At 38.7% G+C, this 23,335-nt stretch overlaps 2 protein-coding genes across 7 annotated transcripts in view; one reads left to right on the top strand and one right to left on the bottom strand.

Moving 5' to 3' along the window:
- The window catches only part of vti1a (vesicle transport through interaction with t-SNAREs 1A), a 128,317-nt gene extending 110,506 nt beyond the window's left edge, over window positions 1-17,811 (bottom strand). For all 4 annotated transcript variants that reach the window (XM_084342089.1, XM_084342090.1, XM_084342091.1 and 1 more), the window contains exons 1-3: window positions 17,622-17,811; window positions 10,825-10,883; window positions 9,832-9,942 (exon numbers count right to left, since the gene is read on the bottom strand). In XM_084342089.1, the coding sequence (XP_084198215.1) occupies window positions 9,832-9,942; window positions 10,825-10,883; window positions 17,622-17,715 (264 nt within the window). In that variant the 5' untranslated portion in view covers window positions 17,716-17,811. The remainder of the gene's footprint in view (window positions 1-9,831; window positions 9,943-10,824; window positions 10,884-17,621) is intronic.
- A 149-nt stretch (window positions 17,812-17,960) lies between these two features.
- zdhhc6 (zDHHC palmitoyltransferase 6) lies at window positions 17,961-23,140 on the top strand. 3 transcript variants are annotated; one of them, XM_084341852.1, is made up of 11 exons: window positions 17,961-18,091; window positions 19,081-19,626; window positions 19,783-19,874; window positions 20,070-20,229; window positions 20,316-20,474; window positions 21,012-21,065; window positions 21,418-21,585; window positions 21,771-21,812; window positions 22,067-22,212; window positions 22,328-22,374; window positions 22,472-23,140. In XM_084341852.1, the coding sequence occupies exons 2-11, from the start codon at window positions 19,360-19,362 to the stop codon at window positions 22,570-22,572; spliced, it is 1,236 nt and encodes a 411-aa protein (XP_084197978.1). In that variant the 5' UTR covers window positions 17,961-18,091; window positions 19,081-19,359; the 3' UTR covers window positions 22,573-23,140. The 3 variants fall into 3 exon arrangements, with proteins under 3 accessions (XP_084197978.1, XP_084197976.1, XP_084197977.1); XM_084341850.1 differs by having other exon boundaries at window positions 17,963-18,091; window positions 22,064-22,212; XM_084341851.1 differs by having other exon boundaries at window positions 18,089-18,154; window positions 22,064-22,212.
- The last annotated feature ends 195 nt before the right edge of the window (window positions 23,141-23,335 follow it).

Raw genomic sequence — 23,335 nt, 5'->3', positions numbered from 1 at the left:
ATTACCCCAAAATTTATTCCCACTTCTCTGCCTGGGATCTTACCACTTCATCATATCTCTAAAATGGTTGGCAAACACATTTCTACGTAATAATTTTGCTCTTGTATTTCTTTTAACTTCAATATCAGGTGTGGTCAAAATAAGGGTAACACCTGCTGCTGTTCCAGCAAGGTTTGATTCTTGTCTTTATAATTCTTTTCCTTTCTTATTAACTAGGGATCGACCAATATGTTTTCTTCAGGGCCAATACCGACACATATCATTAGTAATCAAGGAGACAGATATTTGGAACTGACAAGGGTTTCAACAGTATGAGATTTTCACAGTACGATTACCATCTGAGAAAATATCACTGTTTTACAATGACATATTATACGGTATTACACAACTATTTTTTTATTGATATCAGTTACAATAACCCTTAAAATTATGAAAATAGAGGGTTTTTTGTGGGTTGAACAAATGCTTTCACAAAATGTTATGTCCTGTAAGACATAGAAATACATTTATATATTTTTAATAACACTGACATGATGGATTTCAATACCTTAGATAAGCAAATGTACACGGTATGCTCAACGTTAATTTTCCTACTATGGTATACCTTGAAACTGGTTTATCGTTGCAACCCTAGAGGCAACATACATTTGCAGTAAAAATGAAAATCTTACTGTCCGAATATATGATAAACAGTGATGGAATGTAACCAAGTACAGTTTTCTCAAGAACTGTACTTGAGTACAATTTTGTTCTTCTTGTACTTGACATGGGTATTGCCATTGTCTGCTAAGTTATACTTCGACTCCAATGCATTTTGGAGGCAAGCTTTGTATTTTTTAATACACTTCATTTATTGGATAACTTTAGCTCCTGGTTACTTTAAATATCCTTATCAGAAATGTATTCATCATAAATTGGACAACAAAAAAAAAACACAAATTCCGATTATCAGACAAATGCTAAATATCAGCTCCAATAATCATCTAGGCCTGAATGCCTCAATCCCCATTATTAACAATCCAAACTACAATGGCATACCTTCAGCAAGGCCCTAACAGTCCCCCCTTTCATTCAATCAAGCATAATCCAATATTAAATAAAAACATATTTGAATCTACTTGATTCTGATTTCTGTTAGGTTCTGCATCAAAATGTACCAACTCATAGATCCCAGCCACCTGAATACACATAATTCTTTCATCAAGATCCATGCATGAAATTGACAAAAATGTAGAAAAACCAACGGTCTCGCAATGTTAAAGAAAGTGAGAAATTTTGTCCCATTATCAAGTTCCACACAAAAAGTTAATGGGGCTATTTTGAGCCGAGACCCATCGTCGATCCATGTTTCGTCGAAATCCATTCAGTAGTTTTTGTTTAATCCTGGCGACAAACCGACAAACCAACCGGACATGGTTGAAAACATAACCTCCTTGGTAGAGGTAATTACTGTAAATTGTTCACTTGAAAAAACACTATTATAGTAGCAGTGGAAATTGGAGTAGAATCATGTATTAATGCTTAACTGCCATAACATCTGGTTGACAACACTGTCATGCTATTCAAGTCATGGAAAGCAAATTATTATTACAATTACTTACTGATGAATAGTCCTTGTGTAGGAACAAAACAACCAGCACCTTTCAGCGCTGCTGGTTACATATCAGTGTCTCACATTTCACATTTCTCTTTTCACAGATTTTTATGAATAAAAAAGTAGCAAAAAGAATTAAAACTCTTACTAACTAACTAACTATTGCACATGGCGAAATTCTTGTTGGGTCTCACTCGCCTTTTTTCTGATATGAAATGAGAACATGGCACTTCTGGACAAAACATCCTTTTGTCCCTATTGCAACACTGTCCTTCAACCCAGGTTTGACCCACTGCTGCCATTACACCATCAAACCAATGGAAAAAATGGTCTCAACACGAGCAACAAAAGGCTAATCCGTGAATGAATCCCATCTTCGTGTCCAAAAAGACAACATGTAAAAGCCTCCAATGCCACAAATCCACAAAGGGCTCGATGAAGACATACTGCGCACAACAACTTCCGAATGAAAGACATAATTCATAAGTAGGGAAGCAGATCTATTTGTTTACATCTTAAATCTGCACTCAGCTCAGAGGATATACACAGGAAAAATCCCCGTCAATTGAGGGACTCCTTTTAAAATCGGTTATGAGTGATTAGACTTTGGTGTCATTGATGGGTTGTTAAGCAACAAACCATGAAAAGACTCAATCTGCCTCTACTCCTCTGTGTCTACTAAGAGCAAGTAAGCCAAAGCAACCTAAGGCGATTTAAAGTGTCTAACATCCAACTAATGTTGGTCTCTCATGTTGTCTGTTTGCAGGAGTCACCATAACGAGGACAGGGGGCAAACAACGGGAACCCTTCAAGATGGATTACAACAATGCTAATTTAAAATAACTACATACTTGGTTCTCGCGTGAGATGTACAGTGGTCCTAAAATATCCCATCAAGACCTAAATCTCAACATAATTATCAGCATCTGGTTTTAAAAAATGACATTTATAGTGTCAGAGCCTCTTAAGACGAAGAACCGACGTTCTGATAAATGACTTTGCAAACTCTTTCTCAGTTTAGGTTTGCTCATTGTGTTGCTAATAATCAGTTTATGGACACTATGAGCTGAAGTTGGATAGTCTGCACAACCTTGAATTGTCCATGACCACCAATTAAAAGATTCCACATGAACATTCACATTACATGAATGAATAATTATCCTCACATTCATCCATTTGGCTTGGTTACATACGTACCATGGTAGAAGGCCCATTACCATAATTACGTTATTGACTTACTCTACATATCTTATCGTCTTATAGACGTATGCAGCTTTTTTGCTTACCTTGATATTGTCCGTTGGTTTACACATGTGTTCCTTTACATAAGAATGTCATTTCATCCAACTTGATGCCATAATAACCAGCAGGGTTTTCCCAACAGTTATAAGAATCTGGTACAGCGTTTATTCACATTTTTTTCTTGTTTTGTTGAATGGTGGGTCTCGGCCCAGAATAGACCCCATTAACTTTTGGTACGGATCTAGATAAAGTGACAGATCCAGGAATTTTTACTTACTTTCTTTAACATCGTGAGAAAGGGCTTTTTACTAGACGTTATTCGTTATGGTTAAGTTCTTATGCGAGGTTTAAACTTCAGAGCAATACAGGGCGTTAGAGTTCAATTTTGGATAAGGCTTGATTGAATTAAAGGGGACTCTTAGGCCTTGGCAGAGGTATGCGTTCTATTAAGTGCCATTTTAGTTTTATGTTCAATCTATTTGGGATATTTAAACTTTTTGTTTACATTCCAATTCCAATGTCTGGATATTGAGAATCTAAAGTTCCATTCTTCTTGAAATAGATGTTCTTGCAATATTATGCCATTATATCATCATAAATCAGTGGCATAAAATGATCGGAAAATGACAGTAACATTTATCGTAATTGTTTCTGGGACAATGTATTGTCCAGCAAAAACTTATTTTTTTGACAGGCTTAGTATTAGTATGCTTTGAATGGAGAATAAGTAACAGTTCCCACACTTAACTTCAAGCTAGAACGGAGAGCATCTACTTTGACAAAACAGTCTATACTTTATAGGCATTTCAAAAACCCTGGAAAAATGTTAGTTCATTGCCAATGATGAACCGACAGCGGATGACCCTCAGATGCAGAGGCAACAAATTGCTCTGGGGTTTGGAATGAGGAGAAGAGGGTTATGGAAAACTTCTGAAAGCATTATTACTGGCAGCTGAAGCTTGTAGCAGGAGCTGTATGGTTTAAAGTCAAGAGTCATTCATTAGTTCTTCTACAGCAACTCTATTTATTACGATACTTGGGACTAAACAAGGAGTTCAAGTTCAAGTTCAGCTTAAGAAATCATGAGTTGCAGAAGTTTGCCTTGGCCTCATCTGAAGTATGCTCACATTTGATACACATCCGATTTGATCATTTACTGATCTTGTTCGCATTTCCGTAATTCAAATCAAACCAATTCTCATCATTCACAAGTTGTTCTTGAGAGGTCCAATGCGCCACTTCACTGAGCACAGCACTCAAGGTTTGGCCCAACTGAAAGCTAAATTTCATGATATCTCCAAAAGGTCATACCACTTCTGAAATTGATATCGAGTTAAAAAAAATTAAACGAGAAATATAAAGTGGAATCATTATCAACAGCTTTTTCATTCCATTCACCTCAGTATACCTGGAAAATAAACTGTTCAATATTTCAAGGTTGGCTGATTCTTTGGAAATGCATTAATTATCTCCCTGGGCGGACACTAGGAGGCATTCCATCTAAAGGTTTTTATTAAAGGAAACGGCAGTCCAGACGTCGTACTTGACCATGACTGCCAAGCACTACCACAATAGACAATTACAAATCAAGAAGTGTAAGTTGTATCCCTGCAACAATTGGCTTCCTGATTCAGTATCAGAAAAGGCAGGCGAGTTCAACTATCGCAGTATGGAATAAACAAAGTGAGGAATGATAGTCATAATTTCCAACTTTACTGAATAGGCTTCTTTAAAGTTAAGTACTGCACTTCAGGTGAATCAAAATTTGACCGTACCACCGCATCGTATTTTTTCACGTCTTCTAATAATGTGCATTATATATTGTGAAAACATATTTGCCAATCTCATATGAAGACAAGGTAATGATGTGTTTTTCTAAAGGAACACTGATGCTTTGCAATGAAGGACATCTCCATGGTCCTTGATGAAATAGTGAACAGCGTGTTATGACAACAATAGCTTTTTATTCTGAGTGGGCACTGATCTAATGAAATTAATCCTTACCCAGTGACTGTCAAGAACACTGCCTTGACCACTACTGGCACCAATTCCCACTTAATGTCAGAAAAATGTGAAGTATTCATCAATAAAACTTGTTAGTTGACTCCTTGGAGTCAAGGATCCTTGAACACAAAGCCTCTTACAGTTGAACCAGAAGGGTTTTTGTTATTGAAAAGACAAAAAAAGGAGCGGAAAGATTTGCAGCAATACCTAATGTCAGTATGATTAATAGGAAGAGTGAGAGTTGCAGATTAAATGTAAATGTAAAAAAGACATTCCACTTTTGTAAAGAGGCATTCATATTCATTCATATTCATTCATATTTTGTTTGGCTTCCTTAATTAACTTTAAAAGAATGACTGGGCGCAGACAAATGACCGAAAATATATAAAGTTTGACGCCAGACTACTATAAGAAACTTTGTAATAAATGGGCTTTTACCACAAGGACATTTTGGTAACATTATATTCAATCTCTATTACAAAGCATAAAGGATGAGGTCAGGCTTAATAATAAGTGGAAGGATTTATCATAACAAGTCCACTCACACATCAGAAAGGCAAAGTAATTGGTGCCCAATATTGTCCTTGTCATATACCTTAAGTAGGAGGGAATTCTTAGAGCAATACCGCCATCTGCTGCACAAAGATTTCAACAACCACAGCATACTGATGCCTCAAAATCCATCCCAACACACTCTGTATTATCTGTGAAACACCATCAAGAGGTAATAAGTACTTACAAAAAGTAGGTATAGAAGAATATGATGCAGATTTAATGATAAACTTCAAGAAGTATCCAAGACAGAATGCTCTAAACTAAGCACTTATAACTAGCTGTTTCTCATTTTTTTTTACCAATGAGATCATGATGTTTACAATCAATTTATACAGGTTGTTAACTGTTGGTTCACTGAGATCTGCGTTCGACTAAAAATATTTCCCATTTACTAAACATATGCAAGAACAGACCTAACAACACAACACGGAACAGCTTTGAAAAGGGCGAGAAAGGAATGGCTTTGATATTAAAAATACACACTGACAGCAGAGAAGACACCACCATGAGTTTCAAAATAACCTCGAAATCTCTGAGCCGATGTTGCTTTATGACAGCTTATGACAATCTCACCATGCTCATATCAGAGGTATGATTGCACATTTACAATTAGCATGGTAAATAATTTGAGTTGGATTGGAAAAATGGATTGGGTTTTGAGACAGACGCAGCAGACGCAGACCCCCGCAGTCCCTACTGGGACGGACCAAACGTGGCCCTTTGAAGATGGTGGCTCTGTTTACCCGATAGATTTCATTAAATTAAGCTTATGTTGGGCCTCTTCTTTGCCTGATCAAAGCCACTGCTAAGAGCCACGCCACCATGCTTCCCATGACATGAACAAGTCATCAAATAGGATTTTCAATTGTCCACACTCTTCTTATGGTCAGACTGGCATCCCCTTTAGCTGCTGCAATGCCCATTTTGCCACGACCCAGCACCTTTAAGACCCCCACTGTCCCCTCTATTATCGCAATGAAGCTGTCAGCCGAGCCAACATAGCAACATCTCACATAAACACCTTTGGGAATGCCCGTTTGATAAGTTGTCTTCCTGGATGAAATGGCTGGGTTACCGAGGTCGACTCCGGCCCTGTCTGGAAGGGAGCAGGAATGAGGTCTCAAGCTGGCACACCGGTGGTAGGAAGACTTCAAACCACGGGTGAATGGGAGGATGAGAGAGCAGGTTAAGGGGGGAGACACCCGTGGGAGGCCAGTAGGGGGTGGGGTTGAGGGGGGAGATCGGGTAGTGAGGGAGTGGAAAGGCCTTGATATCCGCGGAAAGCACAACAAAGCCGCAGCTTTTTACATTAAAAAGAAAGGAGATTGCCTTTTTTTCCACTAGATGCCTTTCGAGCCGAGTGTCATGTCCTCCCCAGGCCTGCAGGAAGTGAGAGGCTGAGCTCGGCTATAGCATTTGGCACATCTGAGGCACATCTGAGGGGGCTGAAGTTCTAGCCTTCTGAACACTTGCATCAGATTTACAGGAGACCAGATATACTGGATGTTACCGTGTGAGGTGGGTGATCCTGGTTTAAATGTACACTGGGATCACCACACACAGAGGTGTAAAAATGAAAATGACTCCATCAACATGGGGGAGTCAAAGTTAGAAGCAGGCCAATATTCTTTATCCACAAGGACTGTCCTAATGCTACCTGCTGCTTTGTATTTCAGCATTGTAGGCCACAAGTATGCAGTTATATGAAGGTAGGATACAATCATGTTCTGTTTTATATTGTGCATGCAAGGAGGGGAAGGGCGATCTGATGATTTTAGATCGTGATGGATCTTAAAAGGCATCCATTAGGGCTGCAATTAATCTGCCCATTATTTTCACAGATAGTCTTAATCAAAAAAATGTCAATCTTTAAATTGCTTCTTTGACCAACCAACAATCCAAAACCCAAAGACTCGTCATTTATTATCAAAAATGAAAAAGGAAAGCAGCAAATCTTTACGTTTAAGAAGCTGGGACCAGATTAAATTTAAAATTTTTGTCCTTGAGAAATGACTGAAACAATTAATTGATTATCAGTGTAGCAACTATTTTTCCTTCGATTGACTAATCGATTTATCGACTAATCGTTGCAGCTCAAGCGTCCACAAACTTTTTAGGCAAATCCTGGAGATGGTAGTTAATGTCCGTACTTGTTTCCAAACTTCACACAACTTCACTGGCTAGCAGATCCATATGTGAACAAACCAATATAGCACAAGATCGCTCTGCTGATTGGACAAATTACTTCACGTCGCTCTTCTTTGGGTGACTTATTGTGAATAATGTGACTTGAGTTATAGAGTGGCTAGCAACATGGCAGATGAGGCACTTGTGCCAAAAAAGAACTATTGTTAACGCAATATAGTGTTTTAATGCTGCAAATTCCCTTGTAAATACCAACTACCATGCTCAGATGGTGGCTCGGATGAGGGCTTGAAAATTGTTTCTATTTTTTCTTTTCTACTTTATCAACAGTGATATGTTGTGGTTTCTTTCTTGTGACAAATGTAGTTATTGTAAGTCGCTTTGGACAAAAGAGTCTGCTAAATGCCCTAAATGTAAATGTACATGTAATCTACAGGGGCATTCTAAAATTGAGAAATAAGATAACAATTTTAAAAAAAAAAGAATTGTGACATCATTTTTTGGCCAGATCGTCCACCCCAATGCAAGGTTTAGTTTCAGAAATGCTATTTTTTTTTCCAGGTTAAACAAACAAATTTTACCACATATACCCCTAAGACAGACCTAAAAATGCCAGTGAATGAAAATTAGCACCAATATCAGTCCCAGTGGGTGTTAACTGCTTAATGATTAAGCACGGTAAGTGTGGGGAGAAGAAAAGTTAAAGATTAATCAGCAGCCAATTAAATGCCCATGGCGAGGAAAGTAAACTGTCTTGGCACGGAGATCTCCTCTGTGATCTCAGTTTGCACATCTCTGCGGTGTTCTCGCAGATCACTAGCACATGATATCACCATCCAAATGGTTTGTTTATGCATGTTTATTTGTTTGTTCTGCATTTGGAACAGTGATGGCTTGGAGGGTGGATGTTATTTTCCCCAATTTGATTCAATACAGATTTTAATAAGCAGTTTGTGGTTAATGATATTAGATGCTAGAGTGAAATAGAAGCCAGGGTTTTCATCTAGATTATTGTTGTAGTGCGAGACACAAAATGTTAAGATACGGGTAATTATTTAACACATTGTTTATAAGAACATTCAAAATACATTTCTTCACATATTGTTAATTCTATTTTGTTAAACTATTATTCTCACAACTTTCATTCAATCATTCCAATCTAGCACTCTAAAAAGGTGCATTTTTAAGGATCAGTTTTGAAATGATTATCAGGTGTTAGCTACTCAACAATGAATGTCCTTGCTGTGAAAACAGAGTGATGCTACAACTTCAGTTCCCTTCACTTTTGAGAAAAGTTTGTTCATGATTTTGCAAAAACTATTAAAAGTATCAGAGCTTCACTGATGAGAAGGTTAAATGTTGAACCGATCCCAGGTCAGCCTTCTGTGAATTAATTTTAAGGTTCTTAAACGTCCAGTGTGAGTCAGTGTTTATTTTTCCAACCCATTCTGAGGTTGTGGATTTATTCCACATCATATTTGATTTGTGGAAGGACTCGTCTGCTCTCCTGCTCAAGGTCAGTTGCATTTACACCACGGGTTTATTATCGTGTTGTGAGCAGCAGCACAACAAACTTGACAACAGAAAACAAAAACAGACAAATAAAGGTATCATTAAAGATACATATTTGAATACAACAATGAATTAAAGATACTTTTGCAACTTAGGGTAATAGTTAAAGCTATAAAGGGAGTGAAAAAAAACAAGAAAGCAACAGAGTTACATTAAGTTATTGCTCATTTCGGTCATATTATTGATTAAGTGAAATACCTTGAGCAATATTGGGAGCACACAATATGGACTTAAAGCAAGCGACCCACAGGAATGGGCTGTTCATTAAGCTTTGATAGAGGCTAGAGATCAAGTCAAGACATACAGTGATTTATGAATTACTAAACAAGGCCAGATTCTGCAGCAACAACAACACAAACACACACAACCCGTTCTCAATAGGCAATGCTTCGCAAGTTCAAATACGAACTTGGAATTAACCTCGGTGGATGCACCAGTGAGCTTCAGCGCAGGTTTGTGTGTGCGCGTGTGTGTGTGTGCTAAAGAGAGAAAGAGAGTTTGGTTGAGGGCGCAAACAATGGATGTGTGTATAAAACCACAAAGGATTTGAGAAAGTGACAACTTCTTAGTACATTATGTTATATACATTATCAGTATCTTGCTATACAGACTAAAGTCACACTTTAAAAGATGATTTGCTAAACGTTGATAATGTACATAATTTTTTTCATATTTAAATAACCATTAACAAAAACTTAGGAAGGAGTTTGTGTACTTACAAAGTCTTTCTCGAGCTTCTCTACCTCCTGCTTGTAGCTCTTCAGTCTGCTGTTGTACATGGCTCGGCTCTGGATAGGGATCTCCCGCACCTCCAGGTCCATTTGCTCCAGCTAAAAGCCGCAGTTAACCCCGTTAATTTAACACACATTACACATGTTCATCCAAACTTCACAAATAAAAATCCATATTTACATCATAATGTTAAGGCACTTTATCACTTTTACAGCACTCTTGAACAGATGCTTAAAAATCTAGGCCTCCCCATCCTCTAATGATCACTTATCTCTTACTTTCCATGTATATTTCTGTAAATGTATTGCCAAGTCTCAGAAAAGGTTATTATCTATGACACAAAGCTGCTCAAGATAGAAACAGTGACAACTCTGAAAATCTTAAACTTCATGAAATGACTAACTTCAGCAGCATTAACTTTAAGATGTTCCAATGTTGATTGTAAAAGGAAAATGCCTCCCGCTCACGTCACTCAGCAGTGATAAAAGTTGCGACAGACGAATGCTGTTCTGTAAATAAATACACAATCAAATACGAGGGCCCCTTCATTGCGGAGACATGCACAGGCCCAACAATGTCACAGTGAATGAAGTAAAAGTACATTTGATGCGTGGCTAGACAGGTCTCTGTGTGGTGGATTTGGAGGAAACTAATCACTGTGACATAACAAGACAACTGCAACAACAATTTGTCTCTGTCAGGTGACTTTGCTCATTTTTAAAGCAGCAACATGAAGACTCCCACCTCAAGATAATGGCTTGAAATGTGTCATAGGGGTGTCACTTAAAAGCAGATTACTGGAAAGTAATCATGTGAGGAGGAAGCCTCCTTTCCGCCACGTGTGTGTCTGCATGTCATGTCACCACCAGGATAATACAGGTGCCGTTGTCTGGTGCCAGTGAAAATTGTCCCCTCCCTCTTTGCACAAATTCATTATTTAGGAAATGGGAAGAGGAGAAAATTACTGATCAAAGACATACCAACTCTCTGACTTCTTCAAGCTGTTTGTCGACATTTAGAACCAGCTGTGTCTTCTCCTCTGAAAGGGAAAAAAACAGCAACATATTGATCAGCCGACAGAGTAACAGCGCTTCATGACAACAGCCTAACTCCCCCGCAACGGGGGAAGAGAGGGGGAGAGAGAAAGAAAGAGACTGGGAGAAAACAACACACGAGGACACATTTGAAGATATATTTACACATTCTCTCTACACGACGAGCCAACATTTGATGTCTCTTAGTTATTGGCGTCTATGAGGCCTTTGTTGGTTTCTGTTGAGGAGCAGTGAGACACCTCGTGCCAACTCAAAGGGAAGGGAGGTGTCAGCTTTGCTCACTTGCCAGAAGTATGAGTCCCACTCAAAATGACTAACGCACCGTTCTGCACCTCACCCCCTGGCTGCTCTTCCACATTACCCATTGAAACTCATTACGACTTCCGAGAGTTCGCGAGAAGCATGTAAACTGCAGTACATGCCATCGTTATTTAAAGCAGCCAGCAACATTGCCACTTAATTTCTGTGCATGGAGGAACTGGTCTTTGTTCTGAAATTAGCTCTTTGGCAAGTGAAAGTGAACCAGGTCCGGTGGGGTAGTTCAGTGATCAAACATCATTAAATGTTTTAAAAAGCATCATTAACACAACACATTTTAATGGAGATTTTTTTTAAAAGGGAGAGATTAGAACAAAACTTGGACATACATGAAAAAAATTAAATGTGTTAATTTAATTTGGATTAATTTTATTCACAGATTGATAACCAAATCATTATTAAAGCTCATCAAAAAAAATCAAATGTTTGAATTTGCTTGTTTTTCTCTGAATCACGTTCTTGTGACTGATTTTTTTATGGCTGTGTCAGACAAAATAAACTATTTTAAGTAGTGCCTAACCAAGATATTGGTTGGCAGATATTATTGGCCGCTATTGGCCTATCATAGGTATCCTTTAATTAGAAATGATAATGCAGAATAAGATGCTAGGAATCATTTTTAATTGTTAAATTCCTAGTAATGTTTCAGAGAATTAGTGTCTGTAAGGACAATAAAGGTTTTTGTTAAACTGTAAAATATAAGTTACATGCCTTTATCCCAAGTGTCTGACATCCATATTTGAGGGATCATTGCAAAAAATGTGTCTATATCGAACAAAATATCTATTTCAGATGTCGTTATTGGCTGGTATTGGTATTGGTCAGGCTCTAATTTTGAGACATCAGATTAGCTGGACATGTCATTATTTTCACATTTTTTTAAATAATTAACCAAACAATCAGGCAAATTATAGTATATTAATAACATATATACATATATATATACACACTTGCTATATTATGAAAAGGACAGGTGTTAGTAATAACATGAATGATGGACCAGTTCTATTAAAGTGTCCCAGTAAGCCGTAACAGCCTGTGCATGTCCAATTTTCACTCTATATAGTAATGATTCTTTACAGTATACTAAACACTAATCGGCTTAGTTAACTAATTAAGCAGTAAGTATAGAAAAAAAAAACCCTATTACTTCTACTAGCATTTCATTCGGACAGAAATGATTCAGTATGTGTGACAACGGACGTCAATCAAACTGCTTTGGAATGTCACTGCTAATTAAAGCTCACAAAGACAAAGTGCCTCTCTTAAGATGCAATACTTTGTTTAAACTGTTTCCAGCTGTGAGCAGCTCCTCCATTTCCTATGTTCATTGCATTGTGGGAGAATACTGTTCACCGAAAGTGAATGTATAGCATTTACTACACTTTTGGCATGGCAGAGAATACTCCTGGTCCTTTTCGTTTGGCTAAAAGATGTTATGTATTTCTTATTTTATATTATAACACCTGAATGGATCGTTAAGACTTTTATCTGTACACTGTCTTTGTTTGTCGTGCCATCTTTCTGTCTCGTTTTTATTGTCTCGGTTGTCATGATACTTGATCTTATGTCCTATGGTTCTCTGTCCGTTACTTCTTTATTTCTTCAAATTTAAATATGCGCCCTATGCATGAAGTACAAACGCATGTAAATGTTAACTGGGGTGGGTCTGGATGGGTGGGTGTTAATTACTTTTGTTGTATTTGTTTTTTGCGACTGCTTTGTGGAAAGTAGAAATGTTTACTTTCTGTCAATAGTATATCATAAGTTAAAAAAGTGAATGTGAATGAAAGTATACCATTGTGTGACTAGCATCTCCTATGTACAGTGTTCTGTATCATCCAATGTGACTGAATGACCTTGAGTTTATCAGACTAGAAAACAGAAAAATAAAGTACAAGAAAAACAACTTCAAATCACAGAGCTATCAGCTGTGGGATTGCAATAAAAAAAACAACAAAAAAAAACAAGCCAAGATCTTCATTTTTCAGGCACCATGGGCCAACATTACCTTTTGCCAGTCCTCAAATTCATTTTTAAAACCTGTGTCCAACCCCACAACCTACACAGTAAACAGCCAGGGGCAATTCACTGAAAGGTGAGATGGTGCTTTCTTTCTCAAACTCAGGCCCGAGCTGTAGGGCTGTGAAATATGTATGGATATTTACCGAGACTACAGCCTGCTGACAGGCGGATGAGGAGATTTGTACACAATAGTAAAGCAAATAAAGAAGAAGCAAGGCTTGGCAACTATTTTTGTTTTACTTGAAAAAATGTTCCAGATTTGAGCTGCAATGATTGACAGGCAATCTCTTGCCATAAACACTCAAAGGTGGAAAACAAAATTAAACTCGTGTTTCATGGACGAAGACCCAACATTTCACTGTATTCTTATTCTAATATTTCTTGAACCTCAGGTTTTGGGGGATGGTAACACATAAATATACAAACACACATTCATTTGATTGTTACATGAATGAAGACAGTCAAGGACAGTTTTCCACATGCCCTGGCCATTATCAGCAATTGTGCACATGTGAAATAGAGAAACACAACAACAGCTACGACAAAAGCCCTTTGTCTGGAGCTATATTAATCTATTAAATAGAGGGCTGTCAAACTGCGGGAAAAATTCAGCCACTTCAGGAAGAAGAGCCAAAGGGAATTAAGAAAGGAGAGAAGAAAACCCTTAATGAGAAGGAAGGGAAGTGAAATTCAACTGTAAACCATTCTGTTGGTGGCAGAAGACATTGAACAACTACTTATGTTTGTAATGTGTTTCCTGGCTTTGTACATATTCATATGGTATTACTCTGACACAGTCAACAGATGGCGAGAGGAAGCAATGTGGAATTACACTGTGGAATGGGCTGCCATGAATCTTCAAAGATGCCAATTCCAAACCAGAAATATTCAGTCAGGCGAGGTTTTTGTGAGAGCCTGTGGCCTTTGAAAAAACCAATGAGCGAGTCTGAGTCCAGAGATGGAGACAAATGTTCCAAGTAGGGGTTGGAAACAGTTTTTAGCAGGCAAAACTGAAAACAAACTAGCAGAAATCAACTAGTTGGGGACAATACAATTTAGCCAGCAACATCACATTTACAGTAGTTCATTATACAATATTCATGCTTATTCATGTATATATTTATCATATCTTTTGGATTTGTGCAAACAATGCCAATTCAAAAACATGTAGTGCATTTCACACTGCAAAATGCCAGCTGAATTACACAACTTATTGTTTAATTTGTATAACTCACTCTATTGACAGTCTTGTGTGTCAAGTCCAATGTGTTTCCTCTGAACTTGTAAAATCTGCCTTTAGTTTTTAACATTCTCAACATCTACACTGTCAATACCCCGCCGGGACAATTCGAGATGCTGATCTCAAAACACTTAACCTCAGTGTGCAATTGTTTTTAATGAGTATTGTTGTTTTGAAATGTTTTTTGTATCTCAGCATCATTCCTAATGAGGGAAACCTGAATGATTTTGGAGGCTTCAATAAAAGTTTTTTTTGTATTTCGGATATATGCTGTGCAGAGCGGCTTTCTTTTTGTGTTTGTATTTGTACACACACACACACACACATATATATATATATATATATATTTACTATTCTACCTCCACTTCCAATAGCAGCTCAAATCTATAGCATGAATTGCAAAAACAGTGTTTAGTCTGTGTAAATAAGGACAGGTCTTCACACTTATGAGAACAAAAAGGCTACTGTGTGCACAGCTGTATGATACTGGCAGAATGATGTCTCGGTGATGATATCTGTCTGTAACGCTCGACAGATGTAGCAGTGAAAAGGAGTCATGTGTTTGAATGTGAGACCATAGTGTCTATGAAAAAGTATACCATGACAGTGTGCTAAATAAACAAGATTAGAATCTAGCTAGGCACTCACAATAGGATCACACCAGCTGCAACCCCAAATCAGTCGAATGGACCACTACATTATACATGGTAGGCTACAGACAACCTGTTTTCCCATACCCACTTCTCTCATGTGTTCCATTAAACCATACACAACATTTTGAAATCACAGTTGGCATGGTCCCATCGCAAGGCGGTCTCAGTTTGCCAGGGGCGTAAAGTCAGGGGGTAATGGCTCCTTCCTCTTCTTCTTACCCCCTACTTTAAACACCCTTGCTCCGGCCACATCCGTCTTCGAACTTGGCCCTCCTTTTTATCTCAAATGCACACCTAGAAAGTTTTGTGACTTTTACAGTTGTGATGCTATCACATCAAAAAAATTTTGGGGATGCACGATATATATCAGCATGATAAATTATCAGCCCAATATTAGGAAATGTATATATTCAGCTATTTATTGGTGCCAACAATATTAAGCCAAATTGCTTTCATTGTCTTCACAAGCGCTGAACAATAAGCGGATGAGAAGAAGCAGAAGAAGAAGAAGAGGAAGAAGAAGAAGAAGAAGCACAGCACATTGTTGTTGTGCTCATGATGTCAATCTGCTGCACCTGGGCAGAACCACGCAGTGTAGACTAAAGCGCCGAACATGTTATTACTAGTGAAAACCTTTTTTACAGTTTCAGAGGAAGACCACACGATTGCAATTTGCTATACACTTTTTTTCAAGAGTTTTACGACGAGAGAAAAAAGTCTACAAGTTTAACACAATAAATCTTATTGGACCTATGGAATATGAAAATCTTTGCTCACTACTTCATAGCCTTTCTTAATCTCAGGTGTGGATAAATTGCAGGCTAAGTTCAAGAACTTCTTTTAACAATATAAAAAAGTCAAATCATCATTTAACTTATTAGTATCGGCCAGGAGAAGCAGGTAATTCCAGTTATTTGTATCGGCTGAAAAACTTTCCATATCCCGTGCATCCTGTCATAATTCCCATTACAACAGGTGTCTCCAGGACCACATCTGTCCATGATTACACACACATACAGACAGACTCACAAGTTGAAAACAATACCAGGCCTGCTGTCGCGGCTGGTAATCAAGTTTCAGAATAATAGGAACAACATTTTGAAATAGGCTGGGTTTAACAGGTACATCAGTCCAGACTGAAAGACACACTGTAGGAAAGTTATAATGGGATTTGTGCCTATCCATTATCAGACTGAACTTCACAGTGTGTTGTTTAGTCAAAAGGTTTTTCTAGTGAATATACATTTACTTATTTAACAAATGAGGAATTCTGATTGGGACACCTGTCATCAGGATGAAGGTTCAAATCAGTTTGGCCATCTCTGTTGCATGTCATTACGACTTCCCATATGTATTGTCTTAACCCACTTACTGTGAACTAAAAAGTTGTCAATGACAATGAATGGACAGACAGACAGACATATAACTGGTGAGTGTCACAACCGCACAAGATACAGTCACAAAACTTTACAGGTTTGCAGTTGAGATAAAATCAAAGCCAGATTCTGAGATGTCATCCGAACAAGGGTGCTGGAACTAGGAAAGTAGGACGTAGGAATTACTGTATGCCCTTGGCCCCCATTTGTTTTCAGTTGCAGATCACTATAACTCAGTTCTAGTCATTCCCGTCCACTCTAGTACAGCTGGTATTGTTGTCACCTAGTCTGTCTGTCGGTGGACATATTCTGTCAACGTAATATGTCACAACTGTGCAAAATCTAGTCATTAAACTTTACAGATGTGTATTTGACATCAGAATGAAGGCCATGTTCAAAGATGGGTGTGTTCTCATTTGATAATGTAGTAATCACTACTGAGTAGTCATGGGTCAGAGCATGAACATGTTGACGGGCGTAGTATCCCATCAACATGTGATCCCATCACAAGGTCTCCTCTATATCCATCTATTTTTAAACACACTTAAAACATTTCAGTTATATGGCTTATAACCTCTTCTGGCATCTATTGGGCAGAAGGCAGTCCATTGCAAAAATAACACATGAACAGACTCATTCATACTGACAATTTGTCATGACCAGTAAATCAAATCAAATCAACTTCATTTATATAGCCCTGACTCACTATCACATGGTCTTAGTGGGCTTTACAATCTCTAAAATACACCTGAAAAGGGAAGGGATGAAGCCGTGTTGGGTGTACCTTAACTAATGTAAAACATGAGATGCTATTTGCCAATTACGCTCAGTGTTACACATTTTCACACTGGCGAGAACCACCAGACACACCAAGCTATTAGACCATTCAGTAATACGTTTACATAAGAGTCAAGAACACGTTCGAGTTTCGTTTCACCATTTAGTGCGATAAATTACCAGAAGATAAAATGGCATTTTGATGAAATAACAACACGACAGGGGCTGTAGGCTACATTTGCTACCGTTAGCTAGCCCTCTCAGCTGAGAAATGTCAGCTAACCGATAGCTAACTTAAGCTGAGCGATGTCAGCTAATAAAATTAACTCTTACCTCCACTTAGTTTGGGAATTCTGCCAATTTTATTAGTTACTTCTGCCGTAATTGTCCCAAAGTCCTGCTCGTAGGCTTCAAAGTCTGAAGACATCTTGACGTTTAGGTTTAAAACAGGTGGCTTTCTGGTTGACAGTTAGCTCAGAATAATAAAAACAAGGCTCGAATGGAGTCCCTTCCTTGAGTCGCGTCATAATGTGCCCGGCAAGGAACCGGATTTCGTTTTTTTATTTTTCCGACAATAAATGTTTCAGCTAGTGGGTGTAAAATACCAGTCACGTTTATTTTTGCAGAATATGAATATGCATTTTTTTTTCTTCTCCAGTTTCTTGATGGTGTGGCTATACACTGTTTAAATTTCAAACTGTCCACAACAAGTGGAGGGTAATCTTTTCTGAAACACCATGAGGAAGGTTCCTCCCTGTATGTACACAGAAGAAATTCAAGAAAAAAACCAAGGAAGTGGCCAGGTTGGTAATTTAAAGTGACAGTTTTTTTCCTCATTCATAAAAACTGTGTGTATACGTGTACCGGTAAGCATTCGTCATATCTTTCATATGCTAGCTATATTATCCCCTTTGTGGCACTAGCATAGCCTGATAGTACGGTACTATTGTCAAGCTGGCGAACGGTGAAGCTAACTGGCTAACTGCTGTAACGTTAGCCCTTATGCTAAAACGAATCGTTTTTTGTTTTTTTTCCCCAAAAGCATAATCATAGATTTAGTTTTTCTCCCCACAAAGATTTAACTTTTCCGATGGACAATGCTTATGTTTGCTTATCTTGCTCCAATGCAATGTTTTCTTCATGTGAATTAGCTAGCTTAGTGCCTTAAGCTAATTAGTTGGGTCGCTGTTGAGTAAATGTCATGGCTGTGTGCAACCAGTGAGTCACCTCTCTGAATAGGCTGCACCGTCCACTTTGGTGTTGAGTGTTTTTCACGTTGAGTGTGCTCACTTTAGTTTAGAGCCACTGGCCTCATGTTAAAGTTGGTTATTTTTCTGAGCGGTCCCCAGTACAATATGGTAGTGATGACCAAGGCATGAAAGCCAGGGTGAAAAATAATACAGTAGAGGTAAAAGTGGGAGAAATATAACATGCATTCTGATATTATGTCACCATATTTATGTCATTGAGGTCAAAATTAATGTCGATTAATTAAATACAATTCAGCAGCATCACAAACTACAGCCTTCATGATGATTTGATTAACAGGGCTGTTACATCTGACTGCATTAGTTTTACATAGGCATGCATGAAAACTACAACAAGCATGGCCACTAGATTTAGTTTTGTGTATATATTGTGCAAACGGAGAAGGCTCAGGTTCAACAAGGGTTATCTCTCAAGTATTTATACTTATTAATATGTGACTGTCAGTGTTTCACCGATGAATGTGTTATGATGTGTAGCAGCCCTGATTCTGATGTTTTAAAATTTCTCTCTTTTTGTCTCTTAGATGGGGAATTTGAGTCTGTCACAAGGATAGTGCATCCCGAAGATTGGCAGGAGAGGATGCTGCTCTTTGCCAGTACAAGGAACAATGGGACACCGAGAGCCCCAGTGACCCGGGACCAGGCCAGTTGCTGGGTAATCAGAAGACGAGAAAAAATATGTGCGCCATCTGTCCCGCTGACTTTGCAAGATAGCAGAGGGAAAAAAGTAACGCATTGAAGCTCAGTCAATCATTTCAGGAACTGAACGGCCAGGATACTAGCACTAAACTTGTGGCGACAAAATGAACTTCCTGTCAACCTTTGTGACATTCGAGAACCTCCATGAGGTTCGAAGATTGTGCCACTGGGGTCCAGTCATAGCCTTGTCTGTCATTGCTATATGCTCCACCATGGCAATTCTGGACTCCATTATCTGGTATTGGCCACTTGACACTACAGGTGGCAGCATTAACTTCATCATGCTCATCAACTGGACTGTCCTCATTCTCTACAACTACTTCAACGCTATGTTTGTTGGACCTGGATACATCCCCCTTGGATGGAAACCAGTAAGGATTCTTAATTGGGGAAGGGGTTATGATATTGGTCACTCACTGGTTTTTGTCTATAAATTAGCAAGTGAAGATGTAACGTAGAATGAAACCATTTAATCATAAGAAAGATGCTACATCAAGTGTTTGACTTATTTGTTTGTCCCGAAACAGGAGAATCAACTGGATACCCAGTACCTACAGTACTGCAGAGTGTGCCAAGGGTACAAGGCCCCCAGATCACACCATTGTCGCAAGTGTAACAGGTAGCTACATTTACCAAACACAGAGAGCTACACAGAGAGGCACTATAGCTAGAGAATCACTGGCTGACACCAGGTCTCCATGCAGCTTTTTTTAAAGATGGAGTGTGACTTGCTTATGGACTTGTCACTCTGTCCCCCCTAATGACCAGTAAATTCCCCCAGCACTCCTCCTCTTCTCTGCCTCCCCTCCCTCAGGTGCGTGATGAAGATGGACCACCACTGCCCTTGGATCAACAACTGCTGCGGCCACCTGAACCACGCCTACTTCACTAGCTTCCTGCTGCTGGCTCCACTGGGCTGCTCACACGCTGCCATCATCTTCATTATGACCATGTACACACAGCTGTATGAGAGGGTGAGTACTGTCCTTACCCAACGTTTTAACATTTCACACTGATGTTATCACACGTGTCAAGCTGTTTTCTTTTCCCCTCACTGCAGATATCATTTGGCTGGAGCACAGTGAAGATTGACATGAGTGCTGTGCGTCAGTTCCAGCCCCTCATGCCCTTCAGTGTGCCTGCCTTTGCTGCCACACTCTTTGCCTTAGGCTTGGCACTGGGCACCACTATTGCCGTTGGCATGCTTTTCATCATACAGGTAAGGAGTGTACAATTTACACAAGCTGCTGGCGATGAAATTTGACATTTACCTGAGAGAGTTTTCATTACAACAAGAGTTGTTTGTAAAACAGCTGGTGAATATCTGACCCAGTCAGCATATTATGACGGATATGTAGATGATGATGTGACTTGCTGACATTCAAAAGTCCCATACCTCATTAACACAATATTATTTTAGTGTCAGATGTAAAAATGCAGCTTGGTTCTACAAATTCACAGCTCATCCCTATTAATTAATTCAATTTCAAACACTGTAAGAATTCAACTGTAAACACGATACAGATGGGAAGTGAAATAAATAACGACACAGACCATGGCACAAAAAACAACTGAAACAGCTGAAATTACAGCTGTTGTAATAAAATGCGTACTGAGATTTTCCAGGCCAGAAAGGGTTAAGCAAACTTTGAGGTCTGGCTATCTGAAATTCCAATAAAATCAGTGATGCAAAAAGTTATTTGTTCAAGAAAATGTAAGTTAACTTTGATAATGACATAGTCTCTCCTTTTCTCAGATGAAAGTCATCATTCGAAATAAGACCTCGATCGAGTCCTGGATCGAGGAAAAGGTCAGGATGTCTCTGATTTCCAATGAATTTGTTCTGTAATGACATTTTGTGGTGCTAGTGTAATTTTCAATGTAATTTGTATTTTTTATTGTTTGATCTACAAACAGTATCGTAAGATGTCCAAATGCATTTTTATTTGCATAATATTGAGAAATTTTTAATTACAACATGTTTTCAACATTTTATTGCCAGAGTTTTTTAAATAAAACTTTAATGACTAATGCACACAAGCTCCAGGATCATCCGTCAGTACAATACAGTGTGCAGTATAAAGAAACTTGAGACCGTCCCACCTGATCCCTTTGACACACATACACACACTACCACCCTTTGTGTCTTTTGTGTCCACCAGGCCAAAGACAGAATACAGCACTACCAAACAGGGGAGGACTTCATCTTCCCGTACGACCTCGGCAGCCGCTGGCTGAACTTCAAGCAAGTCTTCACGTGGTCAGGGACGCCCAAGGGTGATGGCCTTGAATGGCCAGTCCACCCCAAGTGTCACCAGCACACCTTAACTGTAGGTTCAGTTTGTTTGAGTTGGGTAATGTGTATGAATCTGAAATGTTAAATGATAAATTAACTTTCATTTGTAGAATGTATAAAAGCAAGTCCTACTCTTGATCTATCTCCTGTTGAACAGTGAGATAAAAGTTGCAGTTTCGAACAGTAGTGACTTTAACTGTCTTATTCCTCTTTAAACAGATTGAGCAACTGAAGCAGAAAGCTGACAAACGAGTTAGAAGTGTAAGTACCTGCCAAATCCTTATTGTGACATTCATGTGGTGCTGAATTACATGTAGAACAGCCATATAAGAGCTTTTAGGCTACGCTAGGATATGTGTGTCTTCAGTATTTTCTTCCAGCTCTGTCAGTTCTTCAAGTTGTACTTTATGTTATAAAACGGGTCAGACTTCGTAAATACATGCCTGTATCTTGTATGAATTTGAAGTGGTCAGAGCAGTAGAATAACCAGATATTTTGTATGACTCGGCCAGCAGGTCCAGTACCGGGCAGTGGAGGACTATAACGGCGCTTGCTGTCCGCTGAGCAAAGGTCTCCAAACCTTTTTCAGAACCCCCTGCACCGAGGAACCCAGGATCCCCCTCTGCAAGGGGGACACCATTCTGGCCACCCGTGGCACCAAGTGAGTTAATTCAGCCAGAACAAAACCAACAATGATCCAGACTTATCAAACCTTCCGTGTTTTTAGTAAGTTTTGATTTTGATTTTGATTTTTAATTATTGTTTTTTCTCCTTAGATGGTGGATGTACGGCGACAAAGTTTTGAGCGAAGAGGAGATGATAGGTGAAATGAGATGCTCCCTCTGTGGTTTGAAGTGATTTTGTAAATTCACTGCAACAAATGTGTTATAACGTCCGTTTCTTTCTGTTTCGTGTTTCAGGGGGAGACCGTGTAAGGGGATGGTTTCCAAGGCGATGTGTGGAGAAGTGCCATTATGACACAGCTGCCAGTGATAGCACCAGCGATAAGAAAGTAAATTAATATATTTGAACAGGCTTTATGTAGAGCAGGGGAGTTAAACTGAACAAAAGGTGGGCGTCCGTCCGTGTTCATAACAGTACATCCACTGAAGATGTCATGCCTGATGCTGCAGGCTCATCATGAAGAATTTCATACTTTGGTTACAATTTCTCTCACATTTCAAAAAACAAACTTGAATTTTTAAAGGCAACATCGTTCTCTAAGTCTTACTGAGCAACTTGTTGTCTAATTATGTCTCAAAGGGACTGCACCCATGGGTTCAGTTTGACTCCTCTGACCAAACGTTGAAACCCAGCAAGAGTCTTAATTTCCAAGAATTGCCACCAGGCTTTAATGTGACTGCATTGTGATTTACATGACTTTTTACTTGAATCTGTTGTTTTTACTTGTGTTGATGTCCTTTTTTGCTAATTATGCAATGCCTCTGCCCAGCTAACCCCCGGGCTTCGTCATGCAACTCTTTCTACAGTATGGAGATAACACTTAATTTCTTTTTATTATTTTTGTAAAAACAAACTGTTGGCCTCAAACTAAAAATTTAAAATTAAAAAAATCTTCTGCAAGAGTTGTTCTTGTTTGTCTCTGACTTTGTGATTGATTCTCATGTTTTAATGCATATTCATTTCTTAAGTGCTTTGGGTGTAAATTCAGCATTTGTTTCACTGTTAGTGTCACACTAGTCTAGGATGCTGCTGATTGGATATGCCACAAACTAAATGTAATGTAATTCCATGTTGTCACATTTCCTTTATTTAGTTTTCAT

The sequence above is a fragment of the Pagrus pagrus genome, assembly GCF_965226575.1.
Source record: "Pagrus pagrus genome assembly, chromosome: 21".
Taxonomy (NCBI): Eukaryota; Metazoa; Chordata; class Actinopteri; order Spariformes; family Sparidae; genus Pagrus; species Pagrus pagrus.
Note: the sequence above shows the minus strand (reverse complement) of the source record. Positions and strands in the feature narration are given on the sequence as shown.

Bases quoted from the DNA above. Each gene is read 5' to 3' on its own strand.
- zdhhc6 (XM_084341850.1), top strand. From the start codon at position 19,360: ATGAACTTCCTGTCAACCTTTGTGACATTCGAGAACCTCCATGAGGTT. The intron at 20,230-20,315 runs GTGAGTACTGTC...CCCTCACTGCAG, and splicing joins ACACACAGCTGTATGAGAGG to ATATCATTTGGCTGGAGCAC. The intron at 20,475-21,011 runs GTAAGGAGTGTA...TCCTTTTCTCAG, and splicing joins GCATGCTTTTCATCATACAG to ATGAAAGTCATCATTCGAAA.